This window comes from Peromyscus maniculatus, chromosome 2 (genome assembly GCF_049852395.1).
Source record: "Peromyscus maniculatus bairdii isolate BWxNUB_F1_BW_parent chromosome 2, HU_Pman_BW_mat_3.1, whole genome shotgun sequence".
NCBI lineage: Eukaryota > Metazoa > Chordata > Mammalia > Rodentia > Cricetidae > Peromyscus > Peromyscus maniculatus.
In genome coordinates, this window is record NC_134853.1 from 22,722,282 (window position 1) to 22,744,484 (window position 22,203).

The 22,203-nt window shown below is 40.1% G+C and overlaps 1 protein-coding gene across 4 annotated transcripts in view; it reads left to right on the top strand.

The window, feature by feature from the left end:
• Positions 1 to 22,203, top strand: part of Cpne3 (copine 3) — a 52,266-nt gene that overhangs the window by 24,860 nt on the left and 5,203 nt on the right. For all 4 annotated transcript variants that reach the window (XM_006983263.4, XM_016001796.2, XM_042270803.2 and 1 more), the window contains exons 7-15: positions 938 to 1,027; positions 6,196 to 6,294; positions 7,598 to 7,684; positions 9,173 to 9,232; positions 9,752 to 9,885; positions 13,977 to 14,031; positions 16,997 to 17,048; positions 20,757 to 20,890; positions 21,932 to 22,168. In XM_006983263.4, coding sequence (XP_006983325.1) covers positions 938 to 1,027; positions 6,196 to 6,294; positions 7,598 to 7,684; positions 9,173 to 9,232; positions 9,752 to 9,885; positions 13,977 to 14,031; positions 16,997 to 17,048; positions 20,757 to 20,890; positions 21,932 to 22,168 — 948 coding nt within the window. The remainder of the gene's footprint in view (positions 1 to 937; positions 1,028 to 6,195; positions 6,295 to 7,597; positions 7,685 to 9,172; positions 9,233 to 9,751; positions 9,886 to 13,976; positions 14,032 to 16,996; positions 17,049 to 20,756; positions 20,891 to 21,931; positions 22,169 to 22,203) is intronic.

The following is a 22,203-nucleotide window of genomic DNA, read 5'->3' on the forward strand; positions in this document are numbered from 1 at the left end:
GAACAGCTTGAATTATTGAGAGTAGAATGGATTCTTTATCACTGTAAACTCACACACTGCCATCATAAATTAATATTTGTACTGCTTAAATCCGGATTTGATGAGGGGGTGCATCTTCAAATGGATCCTGGGTTTTTTCAGCATTGATAAAGTATGTTTTTTGTTGTTGTTGCTGCTGTTCTGTTTCAGAGTTAGAAGGGGCCAGTTCTTACCATATAAAATAGATATCAAGATCTGAGTGCTAGATGTTAATTCACATGAGGATATCATAGCTTTCAGTCTTTTTCAATGGTTATAATAAGAAAGATACTGTATGTCTACGTAATATTGAAACTTAAAAATTCACAACTTAGATTTTATTTTCCAATTTATGTTCAACACAACAAGATTTATATTTTTAATTTTTAAAATGTATATGGGTGTTTTACTAGCATGTGTGTATGCAGTAGCCATTGAGGTCAGAAGAGGATATTGGATGCCTTAGAATAGGAGTTACAGATGGTTGTGAGCCAACATGTGGATGCTGGGAATCAAACCTGGGTCCTCGGGAAGAGCAATCAGTGCTCATAACTGCTGAACTATTTTCCTCAGGACCCACAAGGTTCTTTCTTATCCTGCTCTGTTTTTTAATCCTCTGGGACTATGGTGAAATGCCTGGTTTAAAAAAAAACCAGATGCTACCATTTCTAAGTATACATTATTATTAGGTAGATGTAGTTCCCAAACACCTTTCTTCTTTACTCAGAATGTACTACAATTGGACGATTTATTATACTTGCCACATAATAATCATAAAATATTATCTTACTAATTTTTCTTGGAATTAATTGAGTGATACAATGAGGGATAAGTGGTAAGAATGTAGCGAGAACCCAGGAAAGGCAAGAGAAAGATACTGATGCACTGTGTGTTATAATAGATCCTTTATTCTTTACAGGTCATAAAAAACAACCTGAATCCTGTGTGGAAGCCTTTTAAAATCTCTCTTAACTCTCTGTGCTATGGAGATATGGACAAAACCATTAAGGTAATTTGCAGTTACTACTCAGATACTCTGTAGTTTGCTATGGGATTATGTCCTGATAAACTCGCCTTTAATTGAAATCCTCATAAGTTACGCTAGAGGTGTAGTTTGGTTAGAGCTTTACTTAGTGATCTTGAGGGCCTATGTTTATTTGAGGGGAGAGACAGGGAGAAAGGAAAGGGAAGAAAAAGGAGTACAGGAGGGAAGAAATGATGTTAAAAATGTATTTAATATACCTAACTTACCAAATTACAGCAACCCAGTATACTGTTAAGTGTTGGTATTTACCATGGTGATATTTTGGCGGATTGGCAGGTTTGGCTTGCTGCCACTGCCCAGCATTACAAGAGAATCATCACATGTTGTTAGCACAGGGAAGATTAAAATTCAAAACCCATGTAGTGTCTACTCAATGGTGTCACCTTTACAGCATTATAAAGTCAGAACCTCAAGGCACACTATAACAACTCAGACACTGTATACAATTCCTACAGATAAATACATTTTACCTACTTTCTAAAATTAATGTGTAAGATAGCATTTTTTTTAAATAAATGACATCACAGGCATACGTATTTGAGTATGTTGTTGTTATCTAATATACTGATTTAATGCTTAAGGGTACAGCATAATTTTCATTTTAACCTGTTTTAAAAAAATAAGACATTCAGTTTAAATATGTCTTCTTTTTAATGAGATGCTTTTGCTCAGCAAATATGAAGCATTGACTATATTCTTTGCCTCTGGTGTATCCTTTGAAAATAAAACAGGTGTTAGTTATTCTGAGATCTCAGAGTTTTCCTGTCCTTATGCAGAAAAACAGTGGAGGTATTATAGGGCCAAGGAAAAGCAGATCACAGTTATTTTCAGTGTTTTTATTTGTAGGTATTTACCAAACCAAACAAAACCCCAAACAACCAGCCAGTTGAACACACACAAACTTAAAACACCAACACATCCTCCTTTTTAATAGGTGAGTTCTGTCTGAGGACCAAATTCAGGTCCTCCTGACTGAGCTGTCTGGCTTACCCCAAGTCCTTATAGAAAACTTTCTTCCCTTTACACCTCAACAGTTGAAGGTGTTGTTGGTGTTTCTTGTAATTAATACAGTAGAAACGGGAAAGATGATAGGAAACAGCATAACATGACATAACAGCATGGAGTCTGACCATAGCTCACATTTTGATTTAGCTCTCTAACCAGGTAAAGGATGTTGAACAAGTCATCTAATCTCCTTGCTAATAAGGTAGATAGTAATATCTACCATACAAAAGGGTAAAGATAGAATATTGAAAGTGAAAACATTGTAAACAGATAAAACAACAGCAGAGATGCAGCTATTATTAAAAGCTACTAAAATTTCTGAGCTTTGGAAGGAGTTGTCCCTAGTTTATAGAGAATTTAAAAAGTTATTGTTGGGGCTGGAGAGATGGCTCAGAGGTTAAGAGCATCTTCCCGAGGTCCTGAGTTCAATTCCCAGCAACCACATGGTGGCTCACAACCATTTGTAACAAGATCTGGTGCTCTCTTCTGGCTTGCAGTCATATATGCTGTATACATAATAAATAAATATTTTTTTTAAAAAAGTTATTGTTATGTGTAATTTGTATGGTGTGTCAAAGAGCAGTGAAAATATAGTTATGATATAAATATACTATGAATTGTATAAATGTTATCAAAGTAGCTACAAATTCTAATTTTAAGACAAACCTAGAGAGGGCAGAAGTCTATGCCTTGACTATTTGATTGTTTCTGACAAATTAACAATAAAACCATGTTTCTAAAACATTTTTTGCTCACAGTGGCATGCTTGCAGGGCCAATTTGTTATAGTAAGTAAACTGATTTTCTTGGCTTTGTCTGATAAATGTCTTCCATTTTTCAAGTCTCTTAGTTTGTTTTTAGTTACACACACTTGGTTTTCTACATCATCACTCACTTTAGTTCTTTAGTTCTGTATTTCTTTGCAATATCAAATAGTCCCACATCTGCAGTTTACTTACTCTTTGGAAATTACTTAAAGGTATGGTAAAGAATTACAGAGCAGAGAATAAAGTCAGAGTCTTCTGTGGATCCATCACTGTGCTGTCATCCTAGCATGTATTATTTTTAAAAGATGACGAGAGTAAGAGAAATAATCATGCATGCTGCCACCTTGCCTAAAGTAAGGATGCATTGTGTGGTGTGTACAGTTTTTTACATATATACATATGCTCTTATGTATATATGCATACATTTAAATTTCAAAAGCTCTTCAGATATTGCTGCTTAAATAGTGAATAGTACTGGTGTTTAACTTCTACACATACTCCTTGAAGCATTGAAGATGTTATGTCTGCCTTTGAAAGGACAAGAGGGGGCTTTTCCATTTATTTCCTGTAGTGAGTAATCAGAACTTAGAGGGTAAAGATGCATTTTCTGTTTCTTAAAGCTTTAATTGATCTAAACTTTTTTTAACGGTTTAGCCCTTACTAAGGCCTAACTAAATCTTAGCCATTTTAATGTTTTATTTGGCTTATATGTAAATTGATGTTCTTTCCATGGAATCTAAAAAGTAAAGTTTTGTTTTGCCATAATTTAAGAATGTCTGCTAAAAGTAATCTCATTCAATCATTAAGATGGTTTGTTTTCTGCCTTCTGAAACTTTGCTTCCTTTAAGAAAAAAAACCCAATTATGTATTTTTTTCCTCTTGACAACATTAGTCATATAAAAGCTGTTTGTTTAAAATTGGATATTGAATATGTAGGGCAGGAATCAAACTGTCAGACTTGGTCATGGGCAAAAATATCTATAAGGCATTTCCTTAAACAAGGCACTTTGCAATTCTAGAATATACCTGTTTTGATTGGTTGATTGATTGATTGATTTTAAGTGTTTCTGAAGGATAATGAAAATACAAGTAATGAATGAAAGCCTTCCAGTATACTGGCTAATTTTATGTCAACTTGACACAAACTAGAATCACTTTGGAGGAGGGAATCTTACTTGAGAAAATGTCCCTACCAGACTGACCTATGGCCAAAGCTGTGGTGCATTTTCTCAATTGATGAATGATGTGGTAAGCTCAGCTTATTGTGGATGATGCTGCCCCTGGGCAGGTTCCGTAAGAAAACAGGCTGAGAGAGCCATGGGGAGCAATTCAGTAGGGAGTACTCCTCCGTGGCTTCTGCATTAGCTCCTGCCTCCAGGTTCCTACCTTATTTGAGTTCCTGTCCTAACTTCTTTTGATGATCAACAGTGATGTGGAAGTGAAAGTGAAATAAGCCCTTCCTTCCCCACATTGATTGGTCCTGGTACTTAATCACAGCAATAGAAACCCTAAGACATCCAGTTTTGAAAAGCAGTCGGTATGTAGAACTGAGAAGAAAACCATCATTCGCCAGATGAGCGTGTAAGATTCCTAAGCATTGTACCTTGGTGGGTCACTACAACTTCATGAAGGCTGGAAGCTTTGTGGAGCTCTCTCCAAGGCAGATGCAAATTCTTCTTGTTAGAAGCTTCTGCTTTGAAGCACAGTCTTCAGAAGTGTCTTTGGTATAAGATTTTACTTTGTCCCTGTTGCTCACCACACAAGATGCATCTGTTGGCTTTGCACTTAATTCCTTCAAGTTCCATTTCTGAAAAATGGGAATAATAGTAACAGCATCTCCATTCTATGTAACTCTTAGGTCTATCTAGAGAATATGTACTGTGTACACATTAAATATCCATGTAAATGAATTGATGTGTTGAAATTACATGTTAGAAGTTCACATCCCTATCATCAGTTTTCAGCTTGCCCTGAATATAGCTTGCCTTGAACACAGCACCTTATTTTCCTATTAGAAAGTGTTTAGTTGTTTTTGCTTTTTGGGGGCCACTTGCCACCCAGCTCCTAAATAAATAACACATGGAGGCCTTTTTCTTAATTATAAATGCCCGGCCTTAGCTTGGCTTATTTCTTGCCAGCTTTTCTTAACTTTAAATTAGCCCATCTAACATTTGCCTCCGTGCTTTTTCCTTTTCTTCTGCATATCTTATTTTCACTCTTACTCTGCAGCTAGCTGTGTAGCTGGGTGGCTGCCCCGATGTCCTCCTCCTTGATCCCTTTTGCTCTTCTTTTCCTCCTGGATTTCTTCTATTTAGTCTCTCTGCCTGCCAGTCCCACCTGTCCTTTCTCCTACCTAGCTATTGGCCATTCAGCTCTTTATTAGAGCATCAGGTGTTTTAGACAGGCAAACTAACACAGCTTCACAGAAATGAAATGAAACAAAATGAAATGAAAACAAATGAAACAAAAAAGAATGCAACACATCTTTGCAAATGTTCCACAGCATAAACAAATGTAACACATATTAAAATAATAATCTACAGTAGGAAAGTTCTAGCATTCTGGTGAATATTATACTTTTTCTTCCATCTGCCAGTTAACACACACATACAAAACAAACTAACAAAAACCCTACTAAGAGCAAATATTTTCTTTTTCTTTCCTTTTTTTTCTGAGATGGGCAGGGAGAGAAGGGTACATGGAAGGAGAAGTAATGTGCATTTTATAAGATTCAGATCTAAGGCTAGAACTCTAGAACTCTACATTTCTTCCTTCTTACATGGGAACAGAGTAAGTGCGACCTAGTGTGGATACTTGAGTGAACTGACTGTTCTCACCCTAGAGTTTTCCTTTGTGTTGTAAGATTTTCAATCTTCAGACCAAATCTGACTCTCGTGTCTAACTTGTAATTACAAGCCCAGATTCCTTGGGTTGCAGCTGATCAGAAATGTTTCTTGGAACTCTAAATTATGTAGGACTTAGTTGTGTCATTTCCAGCTGCTGGATACTTGCTTCTACCTCCTATACAGTGGTAATTAAGTAAAGCAAATGAAAGAGTAGACGTAATTGCACTTAGTCTTCTGTCGGCGTCTACAGTGAGCATGGTAGAGGAGCTGCGAACTGCTTCCTGTGTGAAATGCAGTCCAGATTTGGGTTTTCATCTTTTGTGGTCTAGGTCCTGTTCTCTGGATAGTTCTGGTTTAAACATACTTCAGCATCATTTCTCTAGATAGTTAGTTCCTGTTCCTCCAATTAGACACTAATATTAAGAGTTTTTCCCTTATTTTAATTAAAATGGCAGCCAATACTTTTTAATAAAATTATACTGATTTTTGTATATTTTTATTATACTTAATTCCAGGTAGAGTGTTATGATTATGACAATGATGGATCACATGATCTTATTGGAACATTTCAAACCACCATGACAAAACTCAAAGAAGCCTCCAGAAACTCACCTGTAAGTTACACCTTTGCAGTTATATAAACATTATAGTTTACCTGTTTATTATTTTATGTTTTTCTTTGATTTAGCAATTAGTTTATCATGTTTTTATTCTATATTGCATTAAGCCCTAAAATCTTTTGTTTAATAGTCATCCATAATTCATACATGAGGTATGTGTCTTACTAAGTGGAGACCATATAATGGTGACCAGCACTAAGTGAGGACTCCAAACTATAGGAAAGAAAGCAAAGACCATTACAGTGTCATCTCCAGGTGTAGAAGTAGACTTTCCTTTTTTATCTTGGAAGGGAAAACATCATAGTCCAGTGCTGGATGAAACCATGCTCTGCCTGCATAGGGAAGACAGAGCACCATCACCTTCAGTGGTAGGTGTGAGTCCCCCATGGCTGGCTAAGCAGGGCAGATGTCCTGTGATCTACATTTGTACCCTTCCTGTGCCTCCATGGAAGGACTTCATGTCTCCCTGCAGAGTCTAAAATACTGATAATTAGGGGCAAGCCCAAGAGGCATTGATGTACAAGTAAACCATGGAGTAGTCATTGATTCTGAAGCCTGGAAAGGTTTTCGTTGTGGGGTATCCACCCAGGAAAACTGCTCAGACATGGGTTTAAACCAACAGGAAGTCTTTGTTAGTGGCCCGGTGACTACACTGGGTTTTCAAAATCCCAGTGTGGCACTGAGTCTTTTTCAGTGAGAAAGCTTAAACACCATGTTCAGGGTTGACATACTTCAGTTAACAAGAACAGTTAACCAGAAGCAGAACTACAGGAGCCAAAAAGCAAGGTTAGTGCATTTAGAGACTTTCCCAAAACTATTGACTTTGATGAATTAGGTCTTTGTTTTAGTTTTGGCTGGTGGTGCTGTCTACTTGCTAATAAGCTTTATGGCCTGAATGGTACTTCCATCATGGAGTCAGTTGTGCTAAGGTCTGGGGGCCTATTACACTTCCACAGACAACAGAAGCCCAGCACAGGCTGTGAGGAGTGTATCTTTTGGTAAGGAAATATCTTAGGCTCAAGATTCGTGCACATGAGACTGCCATTCTTATCAAGTTTATATTTATATTAAAGTGTAATTTCTTGTGGCCACAGGATTGCATTTCATGTATTTTTGTTTATTCTGTTCATTTTCTTTCCTTGGCATTTATTTTGTTTTGTTCAAAAAATTAACATTTACTTTCTTTTTTCTTTTTCTTTTAAGATTTGATTTTAAGGGAAAAGGTTCATTGAAATTCATTTTAGTAATTTGGCTATTGCTTGTAAAAAATTTACTATTTCATTTTCTCCTTCCATAGGTTGAATATGAATGCATAAATGAAAAAAAGAGACAAAAGAAGAAAAACTATAAGAATTCAGGTGTTATCAGTGTAAAGCACTGTGAGGTCAGTAGTCTGTAGCCACCTGTAATGAGGTCACTTTCTGAGTTCTTGTATCAGTATGGGTTTATATCAAAAAAGTACTGACTCTAAGCAGCTGGAAATCACATGAGCATGTGATCATCTTGAGGGAAAGAATGGGATTTGAAATAATAAAAAAATCTTTCAAGGAACTCTGCTTCCAAGGTTTGACAACTTTTAATAGATATATGTACATATATTTAAGTGTGTGTGTGTGTGTGTGTGTGTGTGTGTGTGTGTGTGTGTGTATTTAATGTATATGAGTGTTTTGCCTGCATGTAGGTATGTATACTATGTGTGAGATGTATGCACATGTGTACAGTGGTCTGTGGAGGCCAGAAGACGGTGTTAGGTGTTCTGGATCTGGAATTACAAGATAGTCGTGAGTCTCCATGTGGGTGCTGCGAACCAGCCCATATCCTCTGCAAGAATACTGCCTCTTCAGCACTGAGCCCATGGGCAACTTGGTAGCAAAGGATAAAGAATGATAAAGTTTTCTTCTGTCTGAGGAAATGTGAGGTTGGAAATAACCCCGTACATCTTCTTGGGTATAATTTCTTCATAAGATGTTATAAATGGTGGGGAAAGGCCACATTTTTCCACACTGAAAGCATGTTTTGTTTTTGTTATTCCTCTAAAGCTTTATTACTAGATGTTTTTTAAAACTGTCAGTATATTAGACTTACTACATAAAACTTACAGTGACTACATTTCCCCTTTTGCCATTGGTATTCTAATCTTTTATTTTAGTCACATTGTGATATCTTTTTATGTTCTTATTTGCATGTATTAGTTAACCATGATGGATTTTGTTATGACATTATCTCATACATGTATGTAATGCATTTTGCTCATATTTACCTTCCCCCATTACCCTCTCTTGTCCTTCCTCTTCCCAACTAGTCTCCTTTTACTTTCATTCCCCCTTTCTCCCCCCTCCCCCCCCCCCCCCCCCCCCCCCCGTGTGTGTAACTCAATCAGTTTAATTAGGGTTATTTACAGAAGCATGAGTAGCATACCAGTGGTGATACCTGAAGAAAATGTCTCTCCATCAGCAGCAGTCACTAACAGCCTGTGAATTCTCAGAAGGGACCTGACATCATGAACCCTCCCCCTGATAGTTTAATCTTAATACTGCTGTGCTTGAGCTATAGTAAAGTCTTTATAAGTCCTGACATTTCGAGGAGGAGTTCTATGTGCTCAAATGTGAGGTAAATTTCATGTATTTGTGTCACGTCCTGGTCAGCTTACAAATTCTGAAATGCATATCCTAAGGAGCCTTTTGTTTCTCTTGTGTAGTTGGAGAGTTCTGGTTATTTTTGTTTGGTTTATCAAGACAAGGTTTCTCAGTGTAACCCAGGCTGGCCTCAAACTCAGAGATTTGCCTACTTCTGCCTCCCAAGTGCTGGAATTAAAGGTGTGTACCACCACTGACTGAGTTCAGCTTTAACATATATGTGTTTTTATTTTTAGATTACTGTAGAATGCACATTTCTTGACTACATCATGGGAGGGTGCCAGCTGAACTTTACTGTAAGTAATACTGAGTTTTCTTGCATAGGCTGTTAGATATTGCCCCCCACCCCCCCAACCCCCCTCTCCATTTTGCAGCATTCTTCTACTACCAAGCTGCCTTGTTATGAAATTTATACAATCTGTTTAACATGATTTCCTCATGGACTGTCTAGGTTCATCATGGAGGGTTTTACTTAGTTGATGAGTTGATGAATAATCGCTCCCTCTTTAGAGAAAGCAGATATGCACAAACCAGTGGTTACCCTGCAGTAATTAAAGGAATTGAGAACAAACATGTAGCAGCCCCTAAATATGGTCATTTCATGCAGTGATTCATGATTCTTCATCTAGTAAAAGAAGTACAGGCTGTTTTCATGCCGAGGCCTGTTCAGTTGTTTGTGGAAATGCTCTGGGCATTTGTTGGGGGTTGGCAGTAGAGGTTCTGGGATGATTTGGGACCTTGTCTCTTGAAGTTTTCTTGGACCTGGAGCTCAGGCAGCCCTGTCTTCTCTTTAGTAAGAACTGCTGTCTTGGCAGGTGGGAGTGGACTTCACCGGCTCCAATGGCGACCCCCGTTCTTCAGATTCCCTGCATTACATCAGTCCTAATGGTGTTAATGAGTATCTGACTGCCATCTGGTCTGTGGGATTGGTAATTCAAGATTATGATGCGTGAGTATAACTTTGGAAATACTCAAATACATGTTTCATAATTCCTTAGAAAGGGCACTTTCTGTTTCATCAGCTGGTGTTCTAATAGAGGTGGGAAGATGCCGGTGATAGAGCAGCATTCCTTCACAGATCTCTCATCTTTATTCCTTTGTTTCCCTTTGATCTTCACTCTTGCTGTGACTAGTTAGAATGTGTTGACTATAGCTTCTTCATTTAGTGGTTGATGGAGTCAGCAAGACTCATTTCTTTGATCTGATTTCCTTGGAGTTTTAATCAGGGGTAAGTTGTATATGTGATTGAAATCTAGGTGACATAATCTTGTATACGGTAATAAAAATTGTTTCTTAGCATATATACATGTTCTCTGCAATAATTAAATTCATTCATGCATTCATTCATTTATTTATTTATTCTGAGAAAGGATCTCACTATTTCCCTCCTTTGCTTGGAACTCAGTATGTAGACCAGCCTGACCTTGAAAGCACAAAGGTCTGTCTACTTCTGCCTTGAAAGCACTGGAATTAAAGAAGTGCATCACCACAGTTTGCTTCAAATATTTTTTAATTGGAGCTTTGACAAGACTAAAGAGCATCTTAACCTAATTGCTGCCAAGTATTCCCTGGATTCAATTCTCAGTCATAAGACTATATGACGACTACTACTACTACTACTTATTATTATTATTATTATTATTATTATTATTATTAGAAATTTCTTATAACAGCTAGTATGTGCCAGAGATCATCTTATTAGAATAGATGATGAGTCACAGATGGCAATCAACAGGTCATCAAAGAGTCACTCCTGAAAAGGGTACCAGGCCAGAGTCATTTCACACATGAATTCTTAAAAACATGTACTTAACAAATTCAAACCTAAATGAGTGAATTTTAAAAATTTAGAAAGTATCTAGAGTTCAGAAAAAGGGGCAAATTCAGAATAAGAAAAAAATCAACTTCTTACTAGCCAGCAACAACAAAATTATATTGTCAAATTAAGCTAATGAAGTAAATTATATTCACTAAAAATTATGGTGAATAAAAGTCACAGTACAAGTCATAATGAATGAATAGGATTTTTGTAAAATATCTCAGATTTTTAGTAAGGTAAACTAAAAATTGTACTGAAGAGCTAAGAAGGAACTATATTTAAATAGAGATCCTATGATAATGATGTGAAATGAATTTCTTTCACAATGAATCAGTTTAAATCAGAATTACAGTAGAATCCTGACAAGTCTTAAAATTCTCTAGCTAGAAGGAGTCAGAATCATCCAGACATTTTTCTAAAGGAAAGAAGGGAAGGAGAGGAAAAGGCAAGAGGAATTTGCTCTAGCAATTTTCTTGTTTGGTCTTTGTTTTTAACTTTTGAAAGGATTTATTAATTTTACGTGCAGGAGTGTTTTGCCTGTATGTGTACCATGTGTGTGCCTGGTGCCAGTGGAGGTCAGAAGGGGGTGGCATTATGAAGATTGTGAGCTACCATGTAGGTACTGGGAACCAAACCTGCGTCCTCTGCAAGAGCGATAAGTGCTCTTAATCTCTGAGTATCTCTCATCCCTGCTCTAGCAGCTTTTAAAATTTATTTTGCAACTCAAGTATAGAACTATACTTGACCAACTGAACCAAGCATATGGTAAGAAACAGAACTGTCTGTACACATAAGTGAATTAAGTAAGAATAGCATCTAAGAGGAAAGGATTGTAACAGCAACATATTGCATTAGAGTGGAATTTAAAGCCGGACATAGTGGTGCACATCTCTAATCCCAGCACTCGGGGCAGAGGCAGGTGGCATGTTGTGAGTTTGAGGCCAGCGTGGTCTACATAGTGAATTCTAGGACAGTGAGATCTACATAGTGAAACCCTGTCTCAAGACAAAAAACAAAGAATTGAATTTGAATCCACAGTTTGTACCTGCAAAGTATAAACCACACGTTGTAAACCTGAAGTAGATACTCCTCAACAAAGCAGCCTAACAAAACAGCAGTGAGTTCAGGACTGTTCCGACGTTTTTGCCCTCCTCAATTTATAGGTTCTATTCCTGGTGACAAGATCTCTGCTCTTCTTTAGACAGTAGGAAGAGGAGAAAGGGGCCCAGAAATGCATGTATATTCCCTTTTAGGGCCATGACTCAGATGCTGCTGAAAAAAATCCTTCTCATATCTCCTTGGGCTAGATCCTAGCCACCTGATCTCGACTGGCTTTTAGAATAGGTGTGGTCACCACTTCAAGTGTCTGTTATTAAGGGAGGGAGTGCTGTTGTTGGGAAGAAGACGTTTCTGCTTCATACTCTACTTCAGAGTGCTTTTCAGAGTAATGAGTTTATTTATTTATTTATTTATTGGTTTTTTGAGGCAGGGTTTTCCTGTGTAGCTTTGCACCTTTCCTGGAACTCACTTGGTAGCCCAGGCCGGCCTTGAACTCATGGAGATCTGTCTGGCTCTGCCTCCCGAGTGCTGGGATTAAAGGCATGCGCCAAGAAGTTTAATACCAAAAGTAAACTTGAAAATTTTTATGAGAAAAAAATATATGATTGGCTCATAATTTGCAGTGTGCATGGCTGGTAAGACAACAGAGGCCGAAATCTTGGAATAATTTGTTTGTGTTCACATTTCTTAATACTAAAATCCATGAGGTTGGGTGGGGAGATCGCTTCAGTGAGTAAGAGTGCTTTCTATGAAAGCAAGCGAAGCTTAGTTAGATCTCCAGCACCCTTAGAAAAGCATGGCTATATGTGCCGATAGTCAGTGTTGGAAGATGGAAGTGATAAAGGGGAAACTGGGAAATGATAGAGGAAATTCTGTGAGAGAATTTAAAAAGAAAATCTATGAAAGTTTCTAAACCACGTTAGAGACAGGCTACAGACTAGGAAAAATATTTTTGACATGATACGGGTTCTGTCGTTAATGGAAAATGAACCTCAAATGCTAAGAATTAATAATACCGAATGAGTGAGGTGCTTGTACAGAGAAGGTGCTTCCGCCAAGCCTGACACTTGAGTTGCCGTCTGTTCTCCACGTACATGCGGTGGCAAGCACGTGACCCCCCACCCACATAAATAAATAAATGAAGTAAATATGGGTGAGCATACAAAGACTATTCCAGTAGAAAACAGTGCGTTCGGTGGTATTTTCTAGTAAGGCACATTGGCCATCCCTCAGTGTGCCTCTGGGAGAATACCCATGCCCTGGAAGTGCCAACTCACATGTTATATATTCAGGTCTGCAGTTTGTGTCCATTAACTACAGGCTGCAGATGGACATGTGTTTTCTTGCAGAAACTTGAGAGTTTTATAATAGATGACATTTTGCACAGTGTTTCTATGGTCAAATGTATGAATATTCACATCAGATGACATAAGTAAATGCTATAAATAACCTCGTTACTTGAGGCCTGGTTTTTCTGCCAGACAGTCTTGCTTAAAAGAAAAAAAAAAAAGATGTGGTTTTTGTGTTTTTTTTTTTTTTTTTGGCTTGTTCATATTTGTTCAGGGAAATAATGCACAAGGTTTAAATGGAAGTAGTAGGTTATGAGACTTATTTTATTTATTTATTTATTTAATGAGTATATGTGTGTGTGTGAGGGTATGTATGTGCACCTCGTGTGTGCAGGGACCTGTGGATGTCAGAAGAGGTATAGGATCCCCTAAACTGTGCTTGCAGATGGTTGCTAGCCACCAACTAAGTGCTGGGAAATTTAGCCCAGGCCCTCAGCAAGAACAAGTGCTCTTAACCATCTCTTGCCCTGTAAATTTTAATTTATGCTTCTCTCAAGGCATTAGGGTGGAGAGTGATAGAGGAACATACTGTACGTCCTCCTCTGGCTTCCATGGGTTATACACAGGTACACACACTCAGATATCACACATGCATACCACACACAGCAAAAGAACCTGGAAGATATTTCTGCCTTTAATGCACAGTTTTCCAGTATTAGCATCAGCATTAGTATAGGGAACACTAGATAATTTTTTGTTTATAATTTTTTATTGCTTTGAATTTTTTAAATATAAACATACTATTTTTAGTGTGAGTAAATATATATATTTTTTAGCAAAAATTGTTTGATTTGTTTTCTTTTTATTTTTTAGTGATAAGATGTTTCCAGCTTTTGGCTTTGGAGCTCAGGTGCCTCCTCAGTGGCAGGTAATCTTTTTTTTTTAAAAACTTTTATTGATTCTTTGTGGATTTCACATCATGCATTCCAATCCCACTCATCTCCTGTACCCTTGCATCTTCCCTCTGCCTTTCATTCTCCCCCACTCCTCCAAACAAAACCAAATTTAAAAGAAAAATCAAAACAAACAAACAGTAGTAACAAAAAAGAGAAGCATCTCGTCATGGAAGCTGTAGTATGGTCACACAATTTACCCGCTAGTCCATTCATCTTTGCTTGCCAGTGTTTGTTGCCAGAGTCACTGGTCCGATTCAAGGTCTCTGGCTTCTGCTAAGCCACCGATAATGGGCTCTCACTGGGACTCCTCTTGGATATCCTGTTGTCCTGTGTTGTGGAGATCCTGCTGTGTTGGATCTGTAGGTTTGCCCCCTTCACCTGCTCCAGCAGATCATAGATGAGGTGGGTGTCGGGGTGGACTAACTCATAGTCTGGGGGGGTGGTAGCTGGGTCGGTCATCTCACCACCTTTCCCTCATCTTCACTACCCAGGTGGCTCTCCAGCACTGGACAGGCTAGTTACCCAGTGTGGCCAGCAAGAAGTGGGGCCAGTTTTGCTTCTCTTAGGTCCTCAGGTCCAGGTCCAGGTCACCCACACTCACACTAGGGCCAGCTCTGCTGTCATGTCTGGGAGAGGTGCAGGGCTCTCTCTCCTGCTTGCTGTAGGGGACTGGGGTGGGGGCAGCTCTCGTGCCTTCAGGGCTGGCTCACCTGTGCACGGACAGCAGGATCAGCTCTAGTGTGCTCTCCGGGTGGGGTGCAGAGCCTCCTCTTCTGTTGCTCCAGCTTGTGAGGGCAAGGCTAGTTCGCACTCTGGTGACCCCAGGGCCAGCTCTCACTTTCAGAGAGAGGAAGGATAGCAAGGGGTGGAGGCAGGAGGGCATTTTTCCTTCACGCATGCCACTTCCTGGCACACAAGGTGGGGCAGGGGCAGTTCTGTTGCTCTCACTCCCTCAAAGCTGGCTCACCTGTGTCCTTAACAACAGGGTCAACTCTGATGTGCTGTCCAGGTGAGGTGCATGCCTGTGGTGAAGGGTGGGGCCGTCTTTCCTGAGTGCAGGATAGGGGTTGGGGGTGGGAGGATGATGGTGGAGGGGGCAGCTCTCTCCCAGGAAGGGCGGGACCAGCTCTCTTGCTGTAGTATCCAGCAAAGGCAGGGCCAGTAAAGGGTAGAACTGACTCAACACAGCATGGTTTCAGTGACCCCTCCCACTGTGCTAACACAGACCATGGACATCATCACTGACTCCAGCTGCAATAGGACATGGTCCTTGGCAGCATCTTGGGCCCAAAAGTCATCATGGCCCTAGTGGCAGCATAGCCCTGGAGCACCAACATGGTCTCAGGTGACTGACCAGAACCTGGGTGTCTGCAGAGCCCTCAGTGGTAACCGGAACTATGGACATCACCCCAGACCCCAGCTGCTGTAGCACCACAGACCCAGATGGGGCTCTAGGCTGCAGCCTGGGTCTGAATGCCTCCATGGCCCAGGTGGCAGCACCAGCCACCCAAATGAATATGGTCCCAGCAGTGGCATGGTTCTTGGACACTGACATGGTCTCAGGTGGCTGAGCAGACCCTGGTCATTCGTTTGGCCCTTGGTAGTAACAGGAGCCACAGACATCAACTCAGACCCTGGCTACTGCAGGGCCACAGATCCAGACATGGACTTTAGCAGCAACCCTGGGCCAGATGACACCACAGCCCTTGGACACACTCATGGCCACAGGCATCTGTGTAGTCTTTGCTGGCAACATAGGCCACAGACATCAATACAGACCCTGGCTGTGATAGGACACAGACTCAGACGTGAGCCTAGGCAGGAGCCTGGGCCTGGATGTCACCACAGTCCCAGGTGGCAGTGCAGGCCACTGAGAGTGGCATGGCCCCCACGGCACTGTGGCCCTTGGACACCAGTGTGGCCTTAGGTGGCAGCTCAGACCCCTGGCACAGCCTTCAATAGTCTCTGGAGCCATGGGCATCAACACAGACCCTGGCTAAGCCAGGGCCATGGCCCCAGGTGACAGCACTGGCCACTCCAGTTGGCTTGGCCCTGACAGCAGCATAGCTCTTGGATACCAACATGGTCAGAGGTTGTGGCCTAGACCCTGGGCATCGGTGTGGACCCCCATAGCATCATAGACCAAGGTCATCAACTCAGACCCTGGCAGTGGTAGGATCATGGACACAGACATGGTCCTCAGCAGCAGCCAGGGCCAAGATAGCACCATGGCCCCAGGTGGCAGTGCAGGCCATCCAGATTGGCATGGCCCCTGCAACAGCATGGCCCTCAGACACCCACATGGCTCCAGGTGGTGGCCAGACCGCAGGCCTCCTCATAGCCGTCAGTGACAACAGGAGTCACAGACATCAACTCAGGCCCCCTCAGCTGCTTCAGAACTCAAAGACCTGGCCCTTGGCTATAGCTTAGACACCAAGTCACCTTGGATCCAGGTAGCTAGCAAGCCGTTCATGTTAGCCTATTCTTCACCGCCTTCATGTCTTCAGATATGCCTCTCCCCTAGGCCCGTGAACTGTTCTGCCTCTCTTTTCATTTCCCCACCCTGTACTGGCTAACTATAATGGTGCCCAACCATCCTGGCACCATGGCTCTTGGTTGGGTCACAGGTGGCACATGGCTGAGTCCTACCTGCCCCGGCTCAAGGCATGGTGCAGACCTGTTGCTTTTCTTCTAACATGTCTGGGCCCAGAAACCTTGGGCGGCACTTGGTATGATGGTGCCAGACCACCTGGTGCCAGAGGCCCTGGGCAGGCTCCTGATTGATTGTGACCCTCCAGACCAAGAAGTCTGGGGTGGAGCCATCTGTGTCCTCCACTGGCTCGGGCCTGGAAAGGGCCGAGCTGCCAGGAAACCTCCTTTTAAAGCTTTATTCTGGACTAGCAAACAGGCCTCAGCACCCCTTTTTTCTTTTGACAGGTGTCTCATGAATTTCCAATGAATTTTAACCCATCTAACCCCTACTGTAATGGTAAGTAAAGCCAAGAAGCCAAACATGAAGACCACCTCACTGCTATCTTAGGAGTAGGTCACTAAAAGACATATTAAAAATAAAAGTATTTTCACATATATAAATAAAATAAATATAACTTAAACTTCCCATAAGTGAGTAGTTCGGTATTAAAGACTGGAGAAAACGTTCGGAGAAGCAGTCGCTCCTGTCGAGTGAAAAGTGTCAGTCTTCACATTTCTTATGCTTGCACAGTATTCACTCAGGAGCCAGGATGGTGATAGAACAGGGAGCTGAGCTCCTCGCACAGCTCTGCAGACAGCAGGGAGCTGGGAGCTGGTGTTTGTCTTTTATTTCACTTTTTACTTTATACTTCAGATGCACAAGTGCTTCCTCTTTAAAAATAAATTTTTGAAAAATCAGATTGAACAACCAGCCTGCAATACCAAGACTCCTACTAAATTATGTAAGACTGAATGTTTTGGGGGAGGAAAGGTAGGTGTATGTTTGTGTGGTTGGAGATACTACTTAAAATTCTATATTCTAAATTGATACCCTGCAGAGGGTTCCTTTTTTTTTTTTAAGAGGGTCCCTTTTAACTTCTACAAAGTGCATAGTAGCTTCTAGAGACAAAGAGTATTTATCTTTGTAAATACAGGTTGGAAGAGCACAGGACTACTTCTGGGGGTTGTTTCTTCTTTGTTCTGAGATACCTTTCCCTTTACTAATTAATTCAGTATTCCTTTGAGGCACTTTTAGTGCATGGTTGTGACCATTTTTATGTCTAGATATTTGTAATTGAGTTTATTTTAAAAATGTGCTTTTTGTTAGTATGTTAATTTTGGTGTCTGATTTTATTTATTTGTAAGGTTTTTATGATAAAGTTTATAAAACCATTTATTATTAAAAATAAAATAAAGAAATGTCCTTGGTGCTTATCTGAAATTGGAATTGTTTTTGGAATATAACTTATGTCATATGACAACTCATTCTAGAAGTTTATTGCTCTATAAGTAGTGTGAACCCATCCTTGGTCTGCTCATCAAGCAAATAGCCTTTTCACTTTAGGTATATAGTCTGGAAAAACAACCAGTTTCATTGTAGATTACAGATATACTATTTAGAAAAGGGAAGGACTTAAGACACCAAAGTTAAATTCCCTTTTTAAACAGACATCATTGAGCCTAGTTGCCTAGAAATGACATTTCACTTATTGCCTTAATGCAAGGAAGGATTTCAGTATAATTCAGTTTTAAGTGAGTAGTTGAAGACTTTATATTTGTGAAGAGAGTAAATTGTTAAAACCTTCAGGGTACAAAGCAAGCATAATTATACTAATAGAGAAAATACTTCTGTCTTTGTCAGTGTTCTATTGGTGTGAAGAGACACCATGACCATGGCAACTCTTAGAAAAGAAAGAAAGCATTTAGTTGGGGCTTGCATAGAGTTTCAGAGTTCAGTCTATAATCCTCGTGGTGAGCATGGCTGTGTGCAGGCAGACATGGTAGCTGAGAATTCTACATTCAGATCTGCAAGTAGGAGGAAAAGAGACTCCGAGGTTGGCATGGGCTTCTGAAACCTCAAACCCCACCCCAATAACGCACTTCCTCCCACAAGGCCACACCACCTAATCCTTTCAGATGGTGACCAAGCATTCAAATCTATGAGCCTATGGGGGGGCCATTCTTATTCAAACCACCACAACTATTGTTGCTGAAGTTATATGCTCAGGTTTTCTACAGTGTATTCCATTGCAGTTAGTGATGTTGCTAGCTATGGTTAATATTGTTCTTATTACTGTTAGACTAACTCCTAATTAAACTGTCAGTTTATACATGTAAAATTACATCTCTGTGTGAATTATTCTCACAGGTTACTTGCTCATGGCTACTTGTTTCTAAGTTCAACATGACCTAAAGGAGTTTCTTGGAACTCTTAAATTTTAAGAGGAGAGAATTGGTGTTTCGTTCTTGTCCTTGATCTAAAGCAAGAGACCTGTTTTTGTTGAAAAGTTTTCTACAGGGCTGAAGAGATAAGTCAGCGAATAAGAATAATTTCTATACAAACATAAGGACCTGAGTTCAAATCCCAGCCACCCATGTAAAAAGCTGGGTATGACTGCACATTCCTGTAACCCCATTGGAGGGCACAGACAGGTAGATCTTGAGAGTTCACTGGTTAGTCAGCCTAACCAAAGTGGTTCGTATGATACTCTGTTTTAAGGCAGAAGATGGAAAGCAATGGAGGACACCTGACACCTTATTATGGTGTCTGTATAGCATGCACAGGCGTACATACCTGCACATTCGCTTGCGTGTACCATACATACACACCACACATATATACTACACACAAATGAAAAATATTTAAAATACACTAAAGTAAGAAAATAAAACTTCAAAATACACTATAAACAAGTATCTATAGTTTCAAAACATAGTGCAGGGAGTTCTTTTGGTGTTTGTAGCATTTGCCTGTATCTTAAACTAACACTGAGGACAGAATCCGCATACCTAGGATACTCATTTGTAGACAGCTTTTCACCAGGGTACTAGCCAGCTCACCAGGCCATGCTGTTGTAACAGAACTATCTCTACACCTCAGTGACTTACAGTGGCACATTTATGCCTTACTCGTTTGACTTGTAGCTAGATCACAGCTGTTTTCCATGTTTCTTTTTTTAAAAGTTTATTTTTATAAGATGGGTCTTGCCATGTAGTTCAGGCTATAAACTTGGCATCTTCCTACCTCAGTTTCCTGAGTTCTAGGATTGTAGATGTAATGCCTCACCCAGCTCTCCTAAGTTTCTTAGTCTGGGACTCAGCCTGAAGGACCAGCTCTTCACTTGCTGGTCCTGTGACCTAGGAACCGAGTACAAGAACTAGAGAAAACAGGCAGTGGTTCTTAAAGCATCTGCTTAGATGCAGGGGTCCTGTCCACTTATATGCATTGAATCATACAGAGCCCTGTTCAACTTGCTATAAATAAGACTGGCAGGCCCAACTGTTTACAGTTTCTACAGAAAATGCAAGAAATAGCCCATGTGAATATTAAAACTAATGCTGCCCACTATATCATGCCTGACCCTTACTTGTATTGCCTCATTGTTTAGAACAATCAGCCTTATAACCTTATATTTTTATAGAACTTTGATCACAAGTGCAAATGGGTGTTCATCTCATTAATTTTTTCTTTCTGCTTAACAGTTGTAAGATGCTGCACTTTTTTCATTAAAAACACATCAAAGTTAAGCATAAATATAAGTCCCATCTGAGATGAAAATGCATGCTTTCTGCTTGGAGAGGCTGTGTTTGTAGCTTTTTTATTTATTTTTTTATTTTTTTGGCTTTTCGAGACAGGGTTTCTCTGTGTAGCTTTGTGACTTTCCTGGAAATTGCTTTGGAGACCAGGCTGGCATCGAACTCACAGAGATCTGCCTGCCTCTGCCTCCCTCCCGAGTGCTTTTTATAATGAAGCATAACTATGAAGAACTCTTGAATGTGAAACTTTTCCCTAGTCAAAGCACTTTTTGTTGTTGTTTGTTTCCTTTTGTAGTTGTGATAGGACCCACTAGAGTCAAGGTGATTTCGATACTTCCACCACAGTCTCCCTAGAGCTGGGATAACAGCTATTATTCACCAGACTTGATATGTATACAATTGTGCTTCCCAGTACTGTGGGCTAACAAATTACATTTGAGGATTTTTAATACTACTTTCTTTGATCTAGGAATCCAAGGCATTATAGAGGCTTATCGGACCTGTCTTCCTCAGATAAAACTCTATGGACCAACTAATTTTTCTCCAATTATAAATCACGTGGCCAGGTTTGCAGCTGCAGCCACACAGCAGCAGACAGCATCTGTAAGTGCTCTAGGCTCAGGAACAAAAGGGTGTGGTTGGTACTTCCTGGTTGCCATACTGTTGTTTATTGAGTTTGTCAGGATATTAAATCAAGAGTGAAAAGTGATGATATAATCAGCATTGGTTTGGGAGAGGTATCTGTTGCTACTAATGATCACTAAAACAAAATAATGCTTGTAGTTTTGAGTCTTTTCTCTGACTTTGGAAGTAATTTGTTTAGATTCTACCAAAAGGGGGAGGGGGCTATTACTTAACTTTTAGAAACATACTTTATGTGAAGGCCTTTGAATACTTTTATCAGTTGCTGGTATTGCATCACTTAACTATACTACTGAGGTTTGAATTAGTTGACCATTACCAGTCGGATGTTGGGTACCAAATCTCTCATGCTGTAATATATTTAGAAGTAGGGACAGGAATCACGGGGACCCTGTTGTGCAAGTGTTAAAAAAGTTAAACAAGGTAATTCATGTAAAGTGCACAATGCCTGGGTCAGAGAAAACACTCCCATACTTTTAATTTACTGTCATAAATCTTATTCCTGTCCTAGATTTAACTGGCCCAAAAAATGAAATGACAACTTTATGTGACATTTTATTGCTCTGGAAAGTTTCATCAAAAAAGAAAAAAAAAATTGTAAAGCATCTGTTTTAGCCAGGCAGATAATCCTTCTGCAGAAGTTTTGGACCTGTTGAGATTGGGCTTCTCATCTGCTCCCTTGCTCCAGTCTTTGACGTGTTTAGTGGTTCAGTTTAATGAGTGTTTACTCCTCTGATTACTTGAAAGGTATCTCTTCGACATTTAGATGTCTTCTGAGTATTTTTTCAAACTATTCTGTGGTGTGTTGCATTTGTAATGAATCTTCAGTTTTTATAAGAGTTGATCCTTGTCATCAGAGAATTCCAGAATATGTTATGCAGATGGTATCCTAGGAGCAGTCTGGCCGTGAAAATGAGTGAGACAGATGACTCATTAACCTAGATCACTCCTTTTACTGTCTGACCTTCACCTGCTCAGTGGACATGTTTTATTTTTTGGCAGCAATACTTTGTGCTCTTGATCATCACGGATGGCGTGATCACAGACCTTGATGAAACCAGACATGCTATCGTCAATGCTTCCAAACTGCCCATGTCTATCATCATTGTGGGAGTTGGGGGAGCTGACTTCAGTGCCATGGAGTTTCTGGATGGTGATGGGGGAAGTCTCCGCTCCCCATCAGGAGAGGTGGCCATAAGAGATATTGTTCAGTTCGTGCCTTTCAGACAGTTCCAGAATGTGAGTACCATTCTTTCTGACTTAAACCCAGACCT